General features: G+C 42.5%; 1 protein-coding gene and 1 pseudogene across 5 annotated transcripts; one reads left to right on the top strand and one right to left on the bottom strand.

Annotated features, from left to right (window-relative positions):
• The first annotated feature begins 161 nt into the window (after positions 1-161).
• On the top strand, positions 162-2,594 carry LOC139369814 (G-protein coupled receptor 84-like; annotated as a pseudogene).
• A 1,350-nt stretch (positions 2,595-3,944) lies between these two features.
• LOC139371087 (signal transducer and activator of transcription 2) lies at positions 3,945-16,365 on the bottom strand. Of its 5 annotated transcripts, none has more exons than XM_071111142.1 (24): positions 16,001-16,365; positions 14,986-15,122; positions 14,630-14,777; positions 13,306-13,401; positions 11,915-12,007; positions 11,417-11,495; positions 11,111-11,190; positions 10,794-10,945; positions 10,406-10,564; positions 10,139-10,228; positions 9,960-10,019; positions 9,719-9,739; positions 9,473-9,566; positions 8,968-9,015; positions 8,738-8,821; positions 8,440-8,538; positions 8,161-8,296; positions 7,977-8,029; positions 7,782-7,876; positions 7,474-7,613; positions 7,006-7,194; positions 6,807-6,861; positions 6,447-6,547; positions 3,945-5,463 (listed from the first exon to the last, which is right to left on the bottom strand). In XM_071111142.1, exons 2-24 carry the CDS (start codon positions 15,114-15,116, stop codon positions 5,219-5,221), a joined length of 2,448 nt encoding a protein of 815 aa, XP_070967243.1. In that variant the 5' UTR covers positions 15,117-15,122; positions 16,001-16,365; the 3' UTR covers positions 3,945-5,218. The 5 variants fall into 5 exon arrangements, with proteins under 5 accessions (XP_070967243.1, XP_070967244.1, XP_070967247.1 ...); XM_071111143.1 differs by having other exon boundaries at positions 14,986-15,118; positions 16,001-16,247; XM_071111146.1 differs by having other exon boundaries at positions 3,945-5,370; positions 14,986-15,118; positions 16,001-16,247.
• Positions 16,366-17,599: the final 1,234 nt, after the last annotated feature.

Below are 17,599 nucleotides of genomic sequence, written 5' to 3'. Positions count from 1 at the left end.
CAGGGCAGAGTGAGCTTTGACTCCAAATGAATTTGAACAAAAAAATAGATATATAGAAGCAAACTGACACAGAGATTCTGTGCTGTGAAAACTCGGAACGGACCATAATTGAGTAACAGATGTGTCATGGAACAGAAAACACACTGCTATGCAGCACGTATGATGTCACTGGGGTTTACCAATGATACGATTAGAGGAAGCTCAAGAGTTTAAAGAGAGAAGGAACCAGTTGAGTGACAGACAAACTATGAAAAGACTGTGTGACAGAGAAACAGAACATCCACGACACATAGAAGAACCAAAGAACAAGATCATGCACAGAGAGACAAAGACTCCATGACAAACTTCAGAACTGAGGTGAGAAATAAACTTCAGGATCAGTAACCACCCAAGTTTTATTCTGTTATTTCTGGTGATACTCTGTTTGATTGTAATAGTCCTGTGTTAAGAACACTACCTGTGGGAGTTAATGCTCTACGTTTCAGAGCAACTTCTGTAATGTGAGTTAATGATTCACCAATTTAACTACTATAAATTGAAATGTACTTTCCTGTACTCTAGTATACAGTTGACATCTAACAGAACTGTCTGACATGTACATTTCCAGTATGGTTTAAACTGTTCATTTCAAGGAATGAAAATGTATGGTTATTGGTCAAAGGCAGCACAATATAATATTAAGTCTGCTGTACAATCCTAGTGTTAGATGAAAAAAACCCTGGTAAAAACAGGTTGAAGCCCAAAAGGGCTTATATGAAAACCACACCACAAAGTACAAATAATGCAGCAACCAGGGTCCATTGAAACCGAGGGGGCATTTGACCCCTCAATTTGATCTATTTGTAGAATACAAATATATAAGATATGTTTTTTTTTTTTACACATCATTCATTCAAAGGTATTGCTTCTGTTCGCAACAGTAGAAAGATATTTTTGGTCACATTTACGACAATGGGGTAGCATACAGTACACTTGTAGTCTTCGAGCACTTAATGCATGTTGAATTGGTTTGAAAGACGTGCTGCAGCATATCTACTTCGTGCCTTATTGGGCAAGAGGAAGAATAAAGAATTGTATTTTTGACTGTGATCTGATATGAACAGAAAGTCAAATGACATAAATTAATTTACTGGAAACACAGAGCTGCAGAAACAACAAAAACAGCCGCCAAAGTCTAGGTTGGTTCTAAAACATGACATCATGGAACATATGACAGAGAACAATAATGGGTCGCCAACTGATTTCAACAAGCTGACAGTTTTTTTTGCCAAAGGGGAAATGGTCTAGAAGTTTAGCCCAGAAACCTGCACCTGTAGCATCCCTCTCTGACATCCCCGACTCATCTAACAACCTGCTGTTATTTGACTGACAGCTGATTTTGGAATTTACATTCTTTCTCTGTGTATGTATAAATGACGTGATGCATTTTTACATAATTTATATCATTGTGTTTCCAATACAATTTCCCCCTGGGGAACAATAAAGTTGATCTTATCACTCTCCTCCCAGGATGCTGAAGAACATCACAGGTGACATGGGGAATGGCTCCTTCTCCTGCCACCACTTCTCGTTTGAGGCCTTCCTCTGCTTTGGCGTGCTGTGGAATTCGGCTGTGACCATAGTTGGGACGGTGGGGAACGTGATGACCATTCTGTCCGGCTGCGGACTCGTTTCAACTCGCTGATCGTGAACCTGGGCCTGGCGGACCTACTGTACTGCACCCTGCTGCAGCCTGCCTGTGTTGACTCCTACCTACACCTCCGCTGGAGGGGCGGCGTCTTCGGCCTCCTCCTCTTCCTCTCCAACTCCATCTCCATCATCACACTGTATCTGATCAAGGCAAGCCGCTACCTGCTGGTGGCGAGGCGGTAAGTCTTTGAGTGGGTGTTCGCTAGGTGGGGCCTTGCCCTCCTCCTGCCCTCCACCTGGGCTTTGGCCCATTTACGTATTTCTTCCCTGCAGGTGTGCACCTGCAGTTTCCACCGAACCAGGGGGCGCCCTTACGCCACCGTGCTGCTCTTCTAATACTTATTCATCGGCCTGGGCTGCGTGGTGCTTTTATTCCTGCTCATCTACAGGCGGGTCAGGGTGGCAGCAAGGGCACCGGTCAGCTACTGACTCAGCTGACGCTTATCACGAAGGAAGCCAACCTCATCAGAACCAGGGATGGAGAGGGGCAGTGGCGTCGGGAGCGGGGTGGCCACCTCCCAGAGCTGTGAGTTGAACAGCCAGGGGGAACTACCCCAATACAAGGGTGGAGAGGTGAAGGGGAACCCTGGGAAAGCCCAGTCCTCCCACTCCACCTGGGGGTCTGCTTTAACTTCACATTCAACTCACCTAGCAGGGGGACAGGAGCCCCCCCTGCCCTTAGCCCTGCGCTCCACTTTGCTGCTCCTGCCCCTATCACTGCCCCCTCCTCCTCCACCACCTCTTCAGGGGACAATGGTGAGTTATCTTCCAGTGTTTCGTATGCTGTTTTGTCTGCTAAACATTGCTGATACGCAGAACCGCACCCTCCAACCCGCACCCGCCTGACTCAGCACCTGTAATAACCCTGTGCTCTACACTGTCTTGAACAGCCAGTTTGGACAGACCTACCAGGCCCTACTGGCCAGGGCCACCACACCCCTCACACACTTCTGGAATCATTGACCTTTATTACATTTTGGTAGTTTAGGAGGGGCTCTTATTCAGAGGGATTAATGTTGCATTCAAGAAAACTGGGAACTCAATGTCAAATCATGACGACAGTAATCTTCAGGTCCGGAAGTCAGAGCTCTAGAAAGAGGCCCGGAGCTCCCGACTTGGAATTCCGAGTTGGATGACTGTTCAAAAATATTTTTCCCAGTCGTCTTGAACGCACTGAAGTCGGAAGTCTGAGATTTCTGAGTTCCGAGTTATTTTGAAAGCGGCATTATAGTGCATTCGACTAAGCTGAGTAAGACAACCATAACGTAATTATCAAAGCACTTCAAATAGGGAAAACACTCTTCTCCCCCATTGGTCTTGATAGAGCTACTTCCTCCTCTATAAATTCCTCTCCTCCTTCCGGAATGTCACATTTACTGTCAGCTTGCAAGGGCAAAATCAGCCATTCTGTGATTTCTTCTGGAAAGGGTTCAACGATTTTAGGCTAAGATTTTGCTCACAAGGCTTCTTTTTTTCCAGTTACAAACACCAACGTACACTTACTGTAAGGCCTTAGTTCTAATAGAATAAATGGCTTTCAAAGCTCAAAGTTCACCTCTATCATGTACTGTAGTCATACAATATGATCAAAACGCATAAGGCCATATATTTCTTTCAGCAGGAAGCCAGAAGCCACCAACGGGGAGATATCACTGTATCAAGACCTGGGGGTGTTAATTATGCAAAGAACTACATTCTCCTCTACATCTTGTTTATTTGTGTCATTGTCTCTTGGTCTGTTTATAATAAAACAAATCTGTACTTTCATTACTTCTAGTACCTTTCTTTCACTGGACACATAGGACATTCCCCTTTTACACATGGGAAAATTCTGCCCACCATAAATCAGAACTTCTGGAATGTCCCTTTTTTCAAGTTACAAAATACATGTCCTTAAGGGATGTTGGAAGTCATAATGTCCTCAATGATATTATTAAATAGGTCTCCACCTCCTGGTAATTCAGAATATATTTATATATTTTTAATCATAGCACACCATGCAGTCATATTGGTATAGATGTGGCAGGATGTCATATTCTATGAGTATTACTGAATTACAGTTTTTTGGAAGATTCTCTAACACAGAGCAACTTACTGTATAAAAAAACAGTTTGATTGGTTTCTCCTTCGGCAGCTTGTCTCATCCTAGCCTACTATTATGGTTACTATCACAATAGATATTTGTCACTGTGACGACTGAACAAACTGATACCAAACTCAAGGAGATTTGTTTGGGTAAAAAATGTTTAGCCAGGTTGTATAGTCAGTTTATTTTAACCCATTTATCATCACAGATATGTCATTATCTGCAGACTATTCTGTAAAACAAGAAATACAAATGATAGATGCCATTCCCAATACATGTTAATCTTTCCTCACTGTATTCCGGAGTTGTGAATCCTGAACGAACAGTAAAGTTTGCAATATCCCTGCTGCGGCTTGTATAAAATAACAGGCTTTCTGTGGTTATTTCACTTCAAGATAATTCCCTGACCTGTAAATAGTGGTACATAACAAGTCACTCATTAATGATCACATTCTGCAGCCCATGCTGTGCCCGACAACACTGTACACCCACAGCATATAGATTGACTTATCCCTCTATCATAAATAAGGTAAGTGGTCACCAGAAATGCTACACTCTAAAAGCAATCAGAAACCATAAAAATGATGATTCATGTGGTACAGTCTGAAATGGCCTAAAATGAAACCGACTGGACCCAAGACTTGGATCTCACTCAGTCACTCATCTTCTCCAGCTCTTTGGAGTAGCGCCTTAAAATGTGTCCCTCCATACCTTCCTGGGGTTGGATGCTGGTTGATAATGTATCATTCACACCTAATAGAATTCTTAACTCTGTCAGACACAAGTAATGTACCATGTAATATAAAGTCACGTTTTCTCACATCAATGTATAATACAATGCTTTTGGGCTTTTCTACCTAGTAAGCAGACATGCAATGTCTCAGTTTTTAGTTGTTTTTGCTCAACCAGACCTTTTATCCAGTGTCAAATATGGTATTTGGACACAAACATTGAGATTATTATTAAAAGACAAAACAGAGAAGAGAGGAAGAAGTGCAAAAGTTTCATTACCTTTTCAAAACACTAAATGAGCTTCTTTTTTTAAAGCTACAGCTGTGTGAAGGCATAGCAAATATTATAAAAATGGGATTCACATATTTTTTCCTTGTCAGAAATCAGTCATTTCACAACAGTGCAAAAAAAAAAATCTTGCTAGATCTCTCAATGTAATATATACACACATATTTTCACATAGAAAAATTGTATTATGCTATACCTGATGGGCACAGATGGTCCATGCAGCATTTCTAATTTTACAGATGCAGGGTGAAAGTAGCCTATATTTGTAGACTATAGAATTAACAATGTAACCAAGTTATGGTCTAATGTGCATCCTCAGAGTTTGGTTAAATATGGATGGCTGTTGTCTTTGAGTTGTGGGTAAGTGCTTCCACAGTAGCAAGTCATATAGTTTGGTTAGACATTGTATTGTTGTGAGTGTGGTCATTCACAGGGCTGCAGAGGGGCAGTGAAGGGGAGTCCGGGTAGAGCCCCCTCAAGGAAGGTTGTGTCGTCAGAAAGGAAGTCAACGCAATCATACATGTCGGGGTCATTGAGGAACTCCTGGAGGGTGGGATTCAGGTCCTCATCGGGATCTACCATGACAGAGAACATGGGGTCAGGACTCAGGGGCAGCTCTGGGGGAAGAGGGTCCCCAATTAGGCCCGAGGGAGGGAAGGTGGAGGGCTCTGTTGTAAGAAGTAATTTAAAATCAGTTATTTATTCTAGTTACAATCGAGACTCAACGGTTTCATTTGGAAAACAGCATTCTGCACCCCACTGAGGAAGCAGACATGTATTAGGTGAAAAACACAGAATGGAATATCATTATTAGTGATACAAAACAGCCAGTTGTGGTTAGTTAAAACATACAGTCCACAGACATTAAGATGCATCTTGAGCATATGGTAGTCCCTCCAGGATTTCAGTTTTTTTGTGGTAATTGCAGGGTAAAATGCTTGAGTTTGCTGTGGCAATTCTGACATTTTGCATAGCAATATGCAATAGCCTTTTTTTGCGAAAATGCGTAAAAAAAAAAACATGTTGACGTGTGGCTTGATTGAATTATATGAGGTAAATGTGCACGGATTGGTTGAAATTGCAAGCCCTCTGTGCTGCGGTGATGGTCAGTTTTATGCAACAATATTGTGATGATTTGACTGGTTTTATGCTGAAATAGTGCAGTGATTGGTCAAATTTGTAAGCACTCGCATAACAGGCAGGGAATTGTAGATTTTTCAAAAGAAATTGCAACTGCAGAATCCTGGAATCTTGGAGGGACTGGTATGGTGAACAGAGGAAGAGAAAGGGTATAAATGGAGTCTGTGTAAAACACCTACCCTGCTCACTAGTTAACATTCCCTACAGAGAATGGCACATGCAGAACAATGAGACAATTGGGGTGGGGGGTGTTAAGGAAAACAGTAAACCAAAAGAAACCAAGCTGATTGAGGTGCCCTCCCTTCTATGGTTTAGCAGTCAGTAGGGAGACTTAAGGACCCCTACTTTGAATTGATCGGCTAAAGACAGAAACTTAAGGAGGGCAGATAAAGCTCAAAAGCATGCTATTGTGTTTAGGAGCAGATTGCTGACTTCTGATGAGAAAAAGGGTCAGACGACACTTAAAGGGATTTGGTTGATTGGTGGTTTACTGGGAGGCTTGGCGACTCACCGAAGGCCTCTCCACCCAGACCATATCTTGGGTTCATTGTGGAAGGCGAAGGCTCAGGGCCAGTGTCAGAATACATAGGTGACTTAGCCTCCAGTGTGTTCCTACAGTAACCAATGATAAATAGCCATTACACACAACCAGTTCCTGAGGTGACCAATGAGAGACTGGGATTACACTACAATTTTGATGGAGCCAGAGTATTTTCATATGAGCTTTCATTTACGAAATGGCCTCTATTCGGAAAGAACAGGTGGAGTGGGGGGTAAGGGAGGCTCATGTAGGGATTTTCAGGTGAATTACAATCCACATGTTAAGGCTGGATAAATGAAATGTTAAAAAGACTAACTCAAAAATACTCACTCTTTAGATACGAAAACCAACTTAGTTTTGATGTACTTAATGTATTCACTATCCGCTGAAAAGACAAAGGTATATTATTTAGATTAATAGCAATCAACTCAACTTGCAAAAAGGATGTCAAATTCTTCGTAAACAAACTATAAAATGCATCCAGAATCCAAACTTTCATTGCACCACAAGATTCTTCTGGTATAGTCACCTCCACTCTTCTTTGTGTAGTACTTCCCGAAGGCCTCCACTTTGGGCGTGTCAGGGTAGAGGAAGAGGAGCGGGTTTTCCGGGACGTTCTCCTCCTCCAGGATCTGGAAGTTTCTGATGATCTCATGAAAGGGGATCTGGCCAAGGTCCACTTTGGTGAAGGGCTGCACCGAGCGCACATCAGGCTCACCTGGAGAGGGAGGACAATGACAAGGATAAAAGATTAGATAAAGGTAGTAGAGAATGTGTGGAAGAGGGGCAGGGAGGGCAATATAGGGGGACAGATATGAGGGTGAATTTCTCCTCCTTGGAAGCACTAACGTCAATCAATTCATCGGATGCTACAATATAAAAGGCGTCACTGTGTGTAGTACAAGACATCCTTAATGGGACTTAGAAATCTTGCAAAAATAATTGCCCAGCTTCTTGGAAGGTCTCTGTCCCATGCCATATGATCCTGCCGTCTCACCGGTGGGGGAGTAGTCCACCCAGGAGAAGGTGATGCCTCCATCTCTGATGCTCTCACTGAAGCGCAGGAGGAACGTACCCCTCTGTTTCTTCTTCAGGAGGGTCTTCTCTTTGCCTTTACTCACAAAACCCATGATAGAACTGCAGAGTAAAAACACATACAGAGAAAACAAACCAGACCTTTAATAAGTTGTTATTAATCAAAGGACATCCATAAACAATTTCTCAAATAATGATTTTGCGAAATAACGGGCCAGCCTATCACAGAGCCTCAAACTATAATGGGTCACTTTTTCTCCTCAGACATACCCATCTTTCCACAGGTTCTCTAAGTGACTCTTCACCATAAAAAGTATACCATCGAACCACACCCAAAAAGTGAAGTTGGTGTTAGGAACATTTTCCTGCAACACAAGGATAATTGAGGTTGGCACAGCTTAGACTGACATTAGTATTTCCACTGTCAGCATCATGCAGAGAGCTAACAAGTGACAAGATAATCACCTTGCTGAACTTAGTCCATGAGATGTTGCAGGCATCGTAACTTTGCTGCTTTCCTGATGGGGCAGAAAAAAATAATTTGCCAAACCTACTTCACTGACATCTCTAGACCTGAAAGTCATGTAGCACTGTAAACATACCAGACAATGTACACTATACCTAGGATTGAGATGGGTAGTAGACATACCAAAGAGTTTGTGTGCGATCATGTCCAGCTGGTTAGAGTCCAGACCCCGCGTGGTGGAAGAGAGGAACTGCCAGCTCAACATCTCCCCTAGTTGGGGCCACGTAGCCGCGGGACAGTTGGCAAAGAACAGAAGGTTCTGCAGAAACACATTAACAATTATTAAAACACACAAATATAAATTTATAAAAAATATCTATATTTTTTAAAGAGTTGGCTAAGAAGTTGTTTGAACAAGACATCTGATCAAAAGCTGGGGGACCTGTATTGGTGACCTCTCACCTTTGGCTCGAGGCAGAGCATATTGAACCAGAGGATGGAAGCCCAGGCACTCTGCTGCTGGCTGGAGTTGGAGATGATGACCACAGGGAGAGAGGACGTCTGGGGTGGGATGCAGTGGACAAAGGAACATGCATTCATATGACCGACTACTGCAGCATGGACCTTATTACATTTAGATTGTCTGCTAAAAACTATCATCCAGGGAAACCAATGCAAGTTAGACCAGACCACCCTTACTGTGTCACAACATATGGGGCTGATAGCTAATGAGGGCACAGGGAATGACAGGAAGACACACCTCTAAGGAGACTGACATGTCGTGCAGAAGGAACTCCGTGTTAAAGTTGATGATGTGCAGCTCCTCTGTGACGCTGAGAGAGAGCTGTTGGCACAGAGAGGTTCACCACCAACACATCCAGGACCAAACACACCTGCTGCTCAACTCTACTACAGCATGGCTGAAGTAGAGTTGTTCCTAATGCTTTGAGTATTAAAGTGGATATATGTTGAAACATGATGTAAACTCACGTCATGGATCCCCTTGCCCCCTCCTCCAGATTTCTGCTCCTTCAGTGTCTGCAAATACCAATTAAATCAGTTTTGGTTAGTCCATCTCTGCTATAAGCAATTGTGATGACAAAATTGCATAATCCATCAGCTAATTGATATCTTAATTGATTCATCAAAACCTTTTAAATTGAGACTCAGCTACATGATGTTGCCATGAGCAACACCGCAGATGTTACAGATGAAAGTGATGCACTGACAGTGTATCTGCGCAGGTGCGCTTCGATAGCTACAACGTGATAGCTGAGGAACCGTAAACACTGGAGAAGTACAGCCTAGCGCTTCAATGCTCTTAGTTGTTGCGGAAATTGCCCCAATATTACGGTTCACCTTGTGCATCACTGACTCTACCTTTATGCAAGTCAACTGCATACAGTTTCATGGTTAATTTCCACACAGAGTTGTGTAACTGACTACCAATCCATCTCTCCCCGCCAACAAAAGCCTGTCTGTCCTACTGACTCACCAGATGTCTGAAGTCTGCCACCATGCCTCCACTCATACTCTCAGCCATGTTCAGGGCCTTACTGTTAGTCCCCAGGACATTGAACCGACGGTACCTACAGGCCAAGAGAACATGGAGTGACAGGGTGAATGTATAAAAGTGGTTTACTTGAATTTGTTGAGACACATTAAGATTTCTTTACATTCGTTGTCATGGTTTTACCATTTCAAATTTGGCACAAATCTAGTTCCGAATGTCACATCTTACCCTTTGACCAAAGGAGCCTCCCTAGAGATGAGAGAAAGGGAGAGGAACATCCACTTCAGTATAATGGCCAATAGGGGTCACTTAATTCACTCTGCCAATGTTCTAAAGTCGTCTAGCTCATAATGATCAATAAATCTCGTGACTTCTAGATGTCTGGACTAAAGCAACGAGAGCACTACGTAAGGCAGGCATCTAATATGTCAAGAACAACTGATTTGATTTTCCAAAGGTTCCATCTCACCTGTCCATAGACACGTTCACTTTCATGGCATGGTTCAGCTCAGGAAATTTGACGAGGAATCTAGAAGAAACACACATTGAATTGTATAAATGGATGTCACATTCACTATGACATTCAATTCAGTGATGGGCTGGTTATTTAACAGCTGTCATTACTTCAGACCCTTTCCTAGTTCTCACCTGGTCTTGACTGAGAACTGGACATTGGTACGCAGGACCAAGGGGCCTTTCCCTTGGGGCATAGAGGGCTGAGTCTCCACCACAAAGGCGCTGAAAACACAAAATACCTTCTGTGAACAATAGTAAGAAAAAGGGAGCTGAACAAATCATTAGTGTGCTTGTGTATTATTATTTGCACTGTGAGGATTTACTATGTTAGTGTGTAAACTGTGTTTATCAGAATAGTTTATGAGCTAGTGTGATTGTGTATTGTAAATGGTGTAAAACCTTTTGAGCAGGCTGGTGAGGAGGCTGTCCACCCTATTCTGCAGCGCTGGTTTCTGCTTCTTCACAGGGTCGTGCTCATAGGTCACCTTCCCCATCAGCTCCTCCAGCTTCTTAAGGAACTTACGCACCTGGAACAGACACTCCGCCTCCGTTGTAAACCTAGAGGGAGGTCAGACGGGCCGAATAGAGGTCATACAGGAGATCACACAGAGGGGTCAGAGGTCAAACACAACAGAATGAACATGGTCTACCACCGCAGGCTCTTTCTAAGAAAGGCTTCGTAGTCGCTCCTTCAGCAAGCCAGGGCAGATGTACTGAACGCTCAACAGAGTTACAGCAGAAAGCAGTTAGAGATGGTTTATGTCAGAGGTGAATGGCTGTACTGTACCACTTCTCCAGCTGGTCCAGGCAGGTGCTGTCTGGGGCTCCAATGCAGGCCTTCTGCTGCCTCCTTTGCCACTGCACTAGCTCTTCCCTCACAAGCACACACAGCAGCTCCTCTACACCATCCAGCAGCACACCCATACCGGACAACATGCTCTACAGCGGAGACGGGGAGGAGGAAGGGAAAAGAGAGGGGGGAGAACCAGAGGAAATACATGTTATATGAATAATACACTTCATAATGTCCTAATTTATTATTAGGTGAATGTCTAAGGCGTAAATTGTTTAAGGTGATGTAGACTAGAGGATTGTGGGTGGTACCTTCCTGGAGGCGTCCAGTCTGTTGAGTAGAGCCTGCAGCACCTTCATCTGTTCCGTCTTCTCTGCCTCGTTGGTGGTGCCTATGCACAAGAGCCTGAGTTATCGTCAAGTCAACAAATCAACTACAATAGAATGAGGTTACAGATGTCACCCGATAGAACGCGTCACTTCATAACTCACATCCATGACAAAAGAAAATTGACTCTTCATAGCCATGTGGGCTTTAGGGAAAAATATACAGTATTATATCCCTCAGTCTGTATCCTCTGCTGAATCGATTATCACAAATACAAAGGATGAGCTCACCTTCCATGTTATGAGTCTGGTATTTAAAATCAAACTCATCTTGTTGTTCCTCCAGACATTTCACTGTGTGTTCCATGCACTGCATTTACAACATGAACAAAAAACAGACAAACTGTCAAAACTGTCAATGGTGGTCTGTAAACCAAATCTTATTGGTCCCATACACATATTTAGCAGATGTTATTGCAGGTGTAGCGAAATGCTTGTGTTCCTAGCTACAACAGTGCAGTAGTATCTAACAATTCACAACAATACACACAAATCTAAAAGTAAAAGAATGGAATTAATAAATAAATAAATATTAGATTGAGCAATGTCAGTGTGGCATTGAATAAAATACAGTATATAAATGAGTAAAACAGTTTGTAAACAATACTACCATGAGATTATGTTGTCATAATGAAAAGTTTGGCAGCAACATTAGAGGAGAGTCCGCCCCCCATAGGATGCTCATATCATGGTAGGCATTGCAACCTTTAGACTCACGGAGACGCTCACCTGAACTTTATTCTTAAGGTCTGTCATCTTGCGCTCAATGTTCCGCTGGCTGTCTGTCTCCATGGGGTTCTGCTGGACCTGCAGCAGCTGGACCTGAGAGGAAGAGGATGAAGAAACACAGTATTGATGACCCTAAAGTCTTTCAAATGTGATGTACCCCCTCCTAAGGTCCTGAGAGAGTAGGTATACAGGATAACCCAATCCAGCACCCTATTCTTAAATGTCCTTTTATAATACACACTGCCTTTGGAAAGTATTCAGAACCCTTTACTTTTTCTACATTTTGTTACGTTTCATTTTAGAATAATGCTGTATTAAAAACAAAAAAAATCCTCAATCTACAAGCAATACCCCACAAAGACAAAGCGAAAACAGTTTTTTAAAAAAATGTTTGCAAATTTATACAAAATTAAAAACAGAAATATCTTATTTTAGTACTCAGACTCTTTGCAATGAGACTCGAAACTGAGCTCAGGTGCATCTTGGTTTCCATCGATCATCCTTGAGATGTTTCTACAAGTTGATTGGAGTCCACCTGTGATAAATTCAATTGATTGGACATGATTTGGAAAGGCACACACTTGTCTATGGTCCCACAGTTGACAGTGCATGTCAGAGCAAAAACCAAGCAATGAGGTTGAAGGAATTGTCCATAGAGTTCGAGACAGGAATATGTCAAGGCACAGATCTGGGGAAGGTTACCAAAACATTTATGCAGCATTGAAGGTTCCCAAGAACACAGTGGCCTCCATCATTCTTAAATGGAAGAAGTTTGTAACCACCAAGACTCTTCCTTCAGCTGGCTGCCAGGCCAAACTGAGCAATTGGGGGAGAAGGGCCTTGGTCAAGGAGGTGACCAAGAACGCGATGGTCAATCTGACAGAGCTCTAGCGTTCCTCTGTGGAGATGAGAAAACCTTCCAGAATGACAACTATCTCTGCAGCACTCCACCAATCAGACCTTCATGGTAGAGTGGCTGATGGAACATCTGGAGAGACCTGAAAATAGGTGTGCAGCAACACTCCCCATTCAACCTGACAGAGCTTGAGAGTATCTGCAGAGAAGAATGGGAGAAACTCCCCAAATACAAGTGTGCCAAGTTTGTAGCATCATACCCAAGAAGACTCAAGGCTGTAATCGCTGCCAAAAGGTGCTTCAACAAAGTACTGAGTAAAAGGTCTGAATACTTACATAAAATGGGATATATATATTTTTCATAAATTAACAAAAATTCTAAACCTGTTTTTGCTTAGTCATTATGGGGTATTGTGTGTAGATTGAGGGGAAAAAAACAATTTAATCGATTTTAGAATAAGGCTGTAACCTAACAAAATGTGGAAAAGTCAAGGGGTCTGAATACTTTGGGTTCTTAAAGGCTCTGTTTGTCTAACCTGCTCAGCCAGCTCAGCGTTCTGCAGGATCTCCTTCTCTTTTGCCAGAAACCACTGGATGATGTTGGCCAGATTATAAGGCTCCTCTTGGTACCTCTGGAGGAAGAAAGGGCGTGAAGAGTAGTTTTACTAGAGTAGTTGTACTTCATCAAGACCTTGAAGGGCTACAAACTCAGTAGCTCTAAGACCCAGTTGACTACTGTTCTAAAAGGTTCTATCTACACTGAACAAATATAAAACACAACATGTGAAGTGATGTTTCATGAGCCGAAATAAAATATCCTAGAAATGTTCCATGCAAACACATACAACTTCTCACAAATTTGTTTTAATCCCTGTTAATGAGTATTTCTCCTTTGCCAAGATAATCCATCCACCTGACAGGTGTGGCATATCAAGAAGCATGATCACTACACAGGTGCATCTTGTGCTGGGGACAATAAAATGCCACTCAAATGTGAGGTTTTGTTAAACAGTGCAATGCCACAGGTGTCTCAAGTTGAGGGAGCATGCAATTGGCATGCTGACTGCACGAATGTCCACCTGAGCTGTTGCCAGATACTTGAATGTTAATTTCTCTACCATAAGCCGCCTCCAGCGTCCATTTCGAGAATTTGGCAGTACGTCCAACCAGCCTCACAAGCGCAGACCACATGTATGGTGTCATGTAGGCAAGCAGTTTGCTGATGTCAACGTTGTGAACAGAGTGCCCCATGGTGGCGGTGGGGTTATGGTATGGGCAGGCATAAGCTCCGGACAATGAACACAATTGCATTTTATCGATGGCAATTTGAATGCACAGAGATACCGTGACATTATCCCGAGGGCCATTTTCATGCCATTCGTCTGCCACCCTCACCTCATGTTTCAGCATGATAATGCACTACCTATGTGGTAAGAATATGTATACTATATCTGGAAGCTGAAAATGTCCCAGTTTTTCCATTGTCTGCATACTCACCAGACATGTCACCCATTGAGCATGTTTGGGATGCATTGGGTGGACACGTACGACAGAATGTTCCAGTTCCCGCCAATATCCAGCAACTTTAAACAGCCATTGAACATTCCACAGGCCACAAACAAAATCCTGATCAACTCTATGCGAAGATGTGTCACACCAAATACTGACTGGTTTTCTGATCCACACTCCTACCTTTTTTTCAGCTATCTGTATTCCCAGTCATGTGAAATCCATAGATTAGGGCCTAATGAATTTTTCAATTGTCTGATTTCCTTATATGAACTAACCAATATCTTTGAAATTGTTGGTTTATATTTATGTTCAGTATATTTATCATAGACACCCCATAGAGAGCCACACCTGGAAGCTTTGTTTGAAACGGCGTATGTTGTGCTGCAGCAGGAAGGACTCTCCCCCCTGGACGAAGCGGCTGTGCTGGATATCAAGGTTCTCTAATAACACCTGGAACAGCAACATGGCAACATCATGGTCCCGTGCTGCACGATCCCTAAGGACGGAAACACGAGGAAACTGGTTTAGGAACTACATAAGAGCTTCATTCACCCCTTTTCCCTGACATTCTTTGGGTTTGTTCTACATGGACATCCCTGTGGTCCTTCAGACATCCCTAAAATCAGTGCATAGTCACCCAGACCCTTTCATTTTTTGTGTGTGGCTGAAACAAGAAATAGTGCAGGATGAGTGGACTGCCTCACCAGTCTTGACCCTCTATCCAGTGTGCCAGGTAGTGGCGTACATCCATGGGGAAGGCATCCCCATCATACAGCTCATCCACCTGTGTCAGGTACACAGACTCCAGCTGCCTCAGCTTCTCCCACTGTGCCATGCCTGGCTGAAGACAACACCACACGCACACGTATGCATATAATCATTAATAACAGCCATACAGACAGCACAATACGAGGTGAGGTTTGTTTACTAAGCTTGCACATCTAGGGACATTATCTTCTTTGCACTGCTGCCAGTGGTCTGACCACAAGACTACATGTAACAGGTATATGGCTGAAACACACTCGTGGCCTGAGAGAAAGTACCCTTTGAATACTTGAATTAATATTTTCCTACACCAAGTATAGGCTATGCCTCAAGAATCCGTTTCTGCGGTTGGAAAGTCTGTTTCAAAGTAAAAAGCCACCCACATGACATTCTGGAAAATGTAAACAAAACTATAATTGTTAAAACGTCTAGGTTCTGACTCACTACAGGCAAGAACAAGGCAGATGTGTCCATAATATCCAGAGTTTTACTCTCTATTGGTCACCACAACACAGTTGCACAAACATATCATATAAGAAAGAGCCCGTGTGGAACAGATGTGTCGGTGACTAGCAAGAGTAATGTTACAGTGATGGCCGTCAACATCATGTTCTAACCGGACAGCACCAGTGGGCAGAACCAAAACCAATCCGCATTAAGTGCACTAGCTATTTAAATCAATATTAAGTTCTGACAGGACCACAACATTACTAGAGGGTGAGGACATATCCAACCAACCGCTCAGACGAACTCCAGCTAGTCGTTTTTACAATCACATAAATATAATACGTCATAGACAAACTTAACACAACTAACGTTAGCTAGTTAAGTTACCATTCTGACTGATTTATGCTCAGCAAATTATATCAAAAATACGTTCATGCTCAGCGGTGTACGTGACATTCAGAAGGCTACATTTAGTAGATTAGATAATGTTAGCCAGCTGTCACTCACCTGTTACGTTACTGCAGTAAATGTTTCTGATTATCGACGACGCGCTATTCGCAATGTTGTAGGATTGACAGCTGGTACGTTAACATAAATTATTTGTTGGTAATTGTGTAGCTCATAAAACGATAAACAGGGACAAACTTCGCTTCCTATTCATGGGAGCAGACATTTGAAACAAACTGTTCACCTCCCCCCGATTTCATTAAAAGATCACGCACTTTGTTCGCTAAATGTCCCCTCCCAATTTCTCTTTGACCAACCCCGCAATGCACCATTTTGTTTCTTATTGCCGTTTTATTTGGATCCAATGAGCCGAAATGGATGAAATACGGAAGTCCAGTTTCTGCCTTGAAACATTTCCAGAAGCTGATTGGTCCCATTGGGGTACGATTGGGTCTTCCGGAAAACACTGTTAAGCATTCATGATTGGTCAAAGGAACATGACAATCTATGCTTACCGAATCAAGGTGGGACAAACTCAGTTCAGCAGAGGGAGTAAAATAAGACGGAAGAGCGAGATCGAAACCTAGGACCATCTCAAAAGACTTCCAAGAAATTACGTTTCGAAAGTGAGGTATGAAAACAGAAAGGTCGACCCTCTTTTCTTCCGGCGCTTGAATTCAAATGCCAGTATTCTTGATTTAAATTAATTGCCATCAGACTGTACTGTATTTTTTTAATATACTGATAATATTTCACAGGCTAACTGATAATTGGAAATCGGCATGAATAAATTAATTCACAGGTTAGAAACATTAACTAATAGCAATAGACAAAGGACACAAGAGTTTTCATAATGTTTCTGATTCTGAAAACACGCTATTCGCAATGTTGTAGGATTGACAGCTCGCATGTTTCTAAAATAACATATTTTTTGCTCATAAAACCTCGGATTCTGGATTTATTTTGTATTGCATGAAGCTTGGCAAAGTAAGTGTAACAAACAATTTGCATTTCTCATTATTACCCTGAATAGGAATTCATCCTACAGTTTTGAGAGATTACTTGGTTGCTGCTGTATAATGGTTTATAATGGTAATCAACAGCATCCCATATTTACACTAATATGAATCCTTTTATTCTAGTTGATAACTGACAGCTTGTCTTTCTCGTGGAGGATTATTTCATTATATTACATGAAATACAATTGATTATATCTTGGTAGTATAACAATATACAACTGTAATAATAGCCTACATTGACCATTGTGCTGAAATGGGCCACATCATGACTAAAATGCACAGTTTGGGCAAAATGTACCTGTGTTTCAAAGGGGTGGGTATAATTTGAGGAACTTTCCAACAGGAATCCGTTCCCAAAACTTCGTAAATATCAAGGTTGCCAACAAACAACGCATGCAGAGTCGTATACCAGTAGAATGAGATACCCGGTAGGGAGTGAGCTATGTAATTACGTTTTCACCACGTTTTATTCGGAAAAATGTATCTTCGTTCTGGTAGCCTCCGCCATTTCTCGTTCGTTGGTTTAGTGATTATTTCCGGTGTTCCTGCATTTGCCGGTGAACTCTGCTGCGCCTCAATTGGGGAATCGCTGTGGTTGAAATGTAACTAATGACCGCTAGCCCCAGTATTTTATTAGCTA

The sequence above is a fragment of the Oncorhynchus clarkii genome, chromosome 17, assembly GCF_045791955.1.
Source record: "Oncorhynchus clarkii lewisi isolate Uvic-CL-2024 chromosome 17, UVic_Ocla_1.0, whole genome shotgun sequence".
NCBI classification, from domain to species: Eukaryota; Metazoa; Chordata; class Actinopteri; order Salmoniformes; family Salmonidae; genus Oncorhynchus; species Oncorhynchus clarkii.
This window is presented reverse-complemented; position numbering and strand designations above follow the sequence as displayed.

What these genes read in the sequence shown, in the direction of transcription:
- LOC139371087 (XM_071111142.1), bottom strand. Translation starts at nt 15,116, where the DNA reads ATGGCACAGTGGGAGAAGCTGAGGCAGCTGGAGTCTGTGTACCTGACA. An exon ending in CCAGACTCATAACATGGAAG is followed by an intron (nt 11,191 to 11,416) that starts GTGAGCTCATCC and finishes TCTTGTGCATAG; the next exon opens with GCACCACCAACGAGGCAGAG. An exon ending in GGGGCAAGGGGATCCATGAC is followed by an intron (nt 8,822 to 8,967) that starts GTGAGTTTACAT and finishes CTGTGCCAACAG; the next exon opens with CTCTCTCTCAGCGTCACAGA.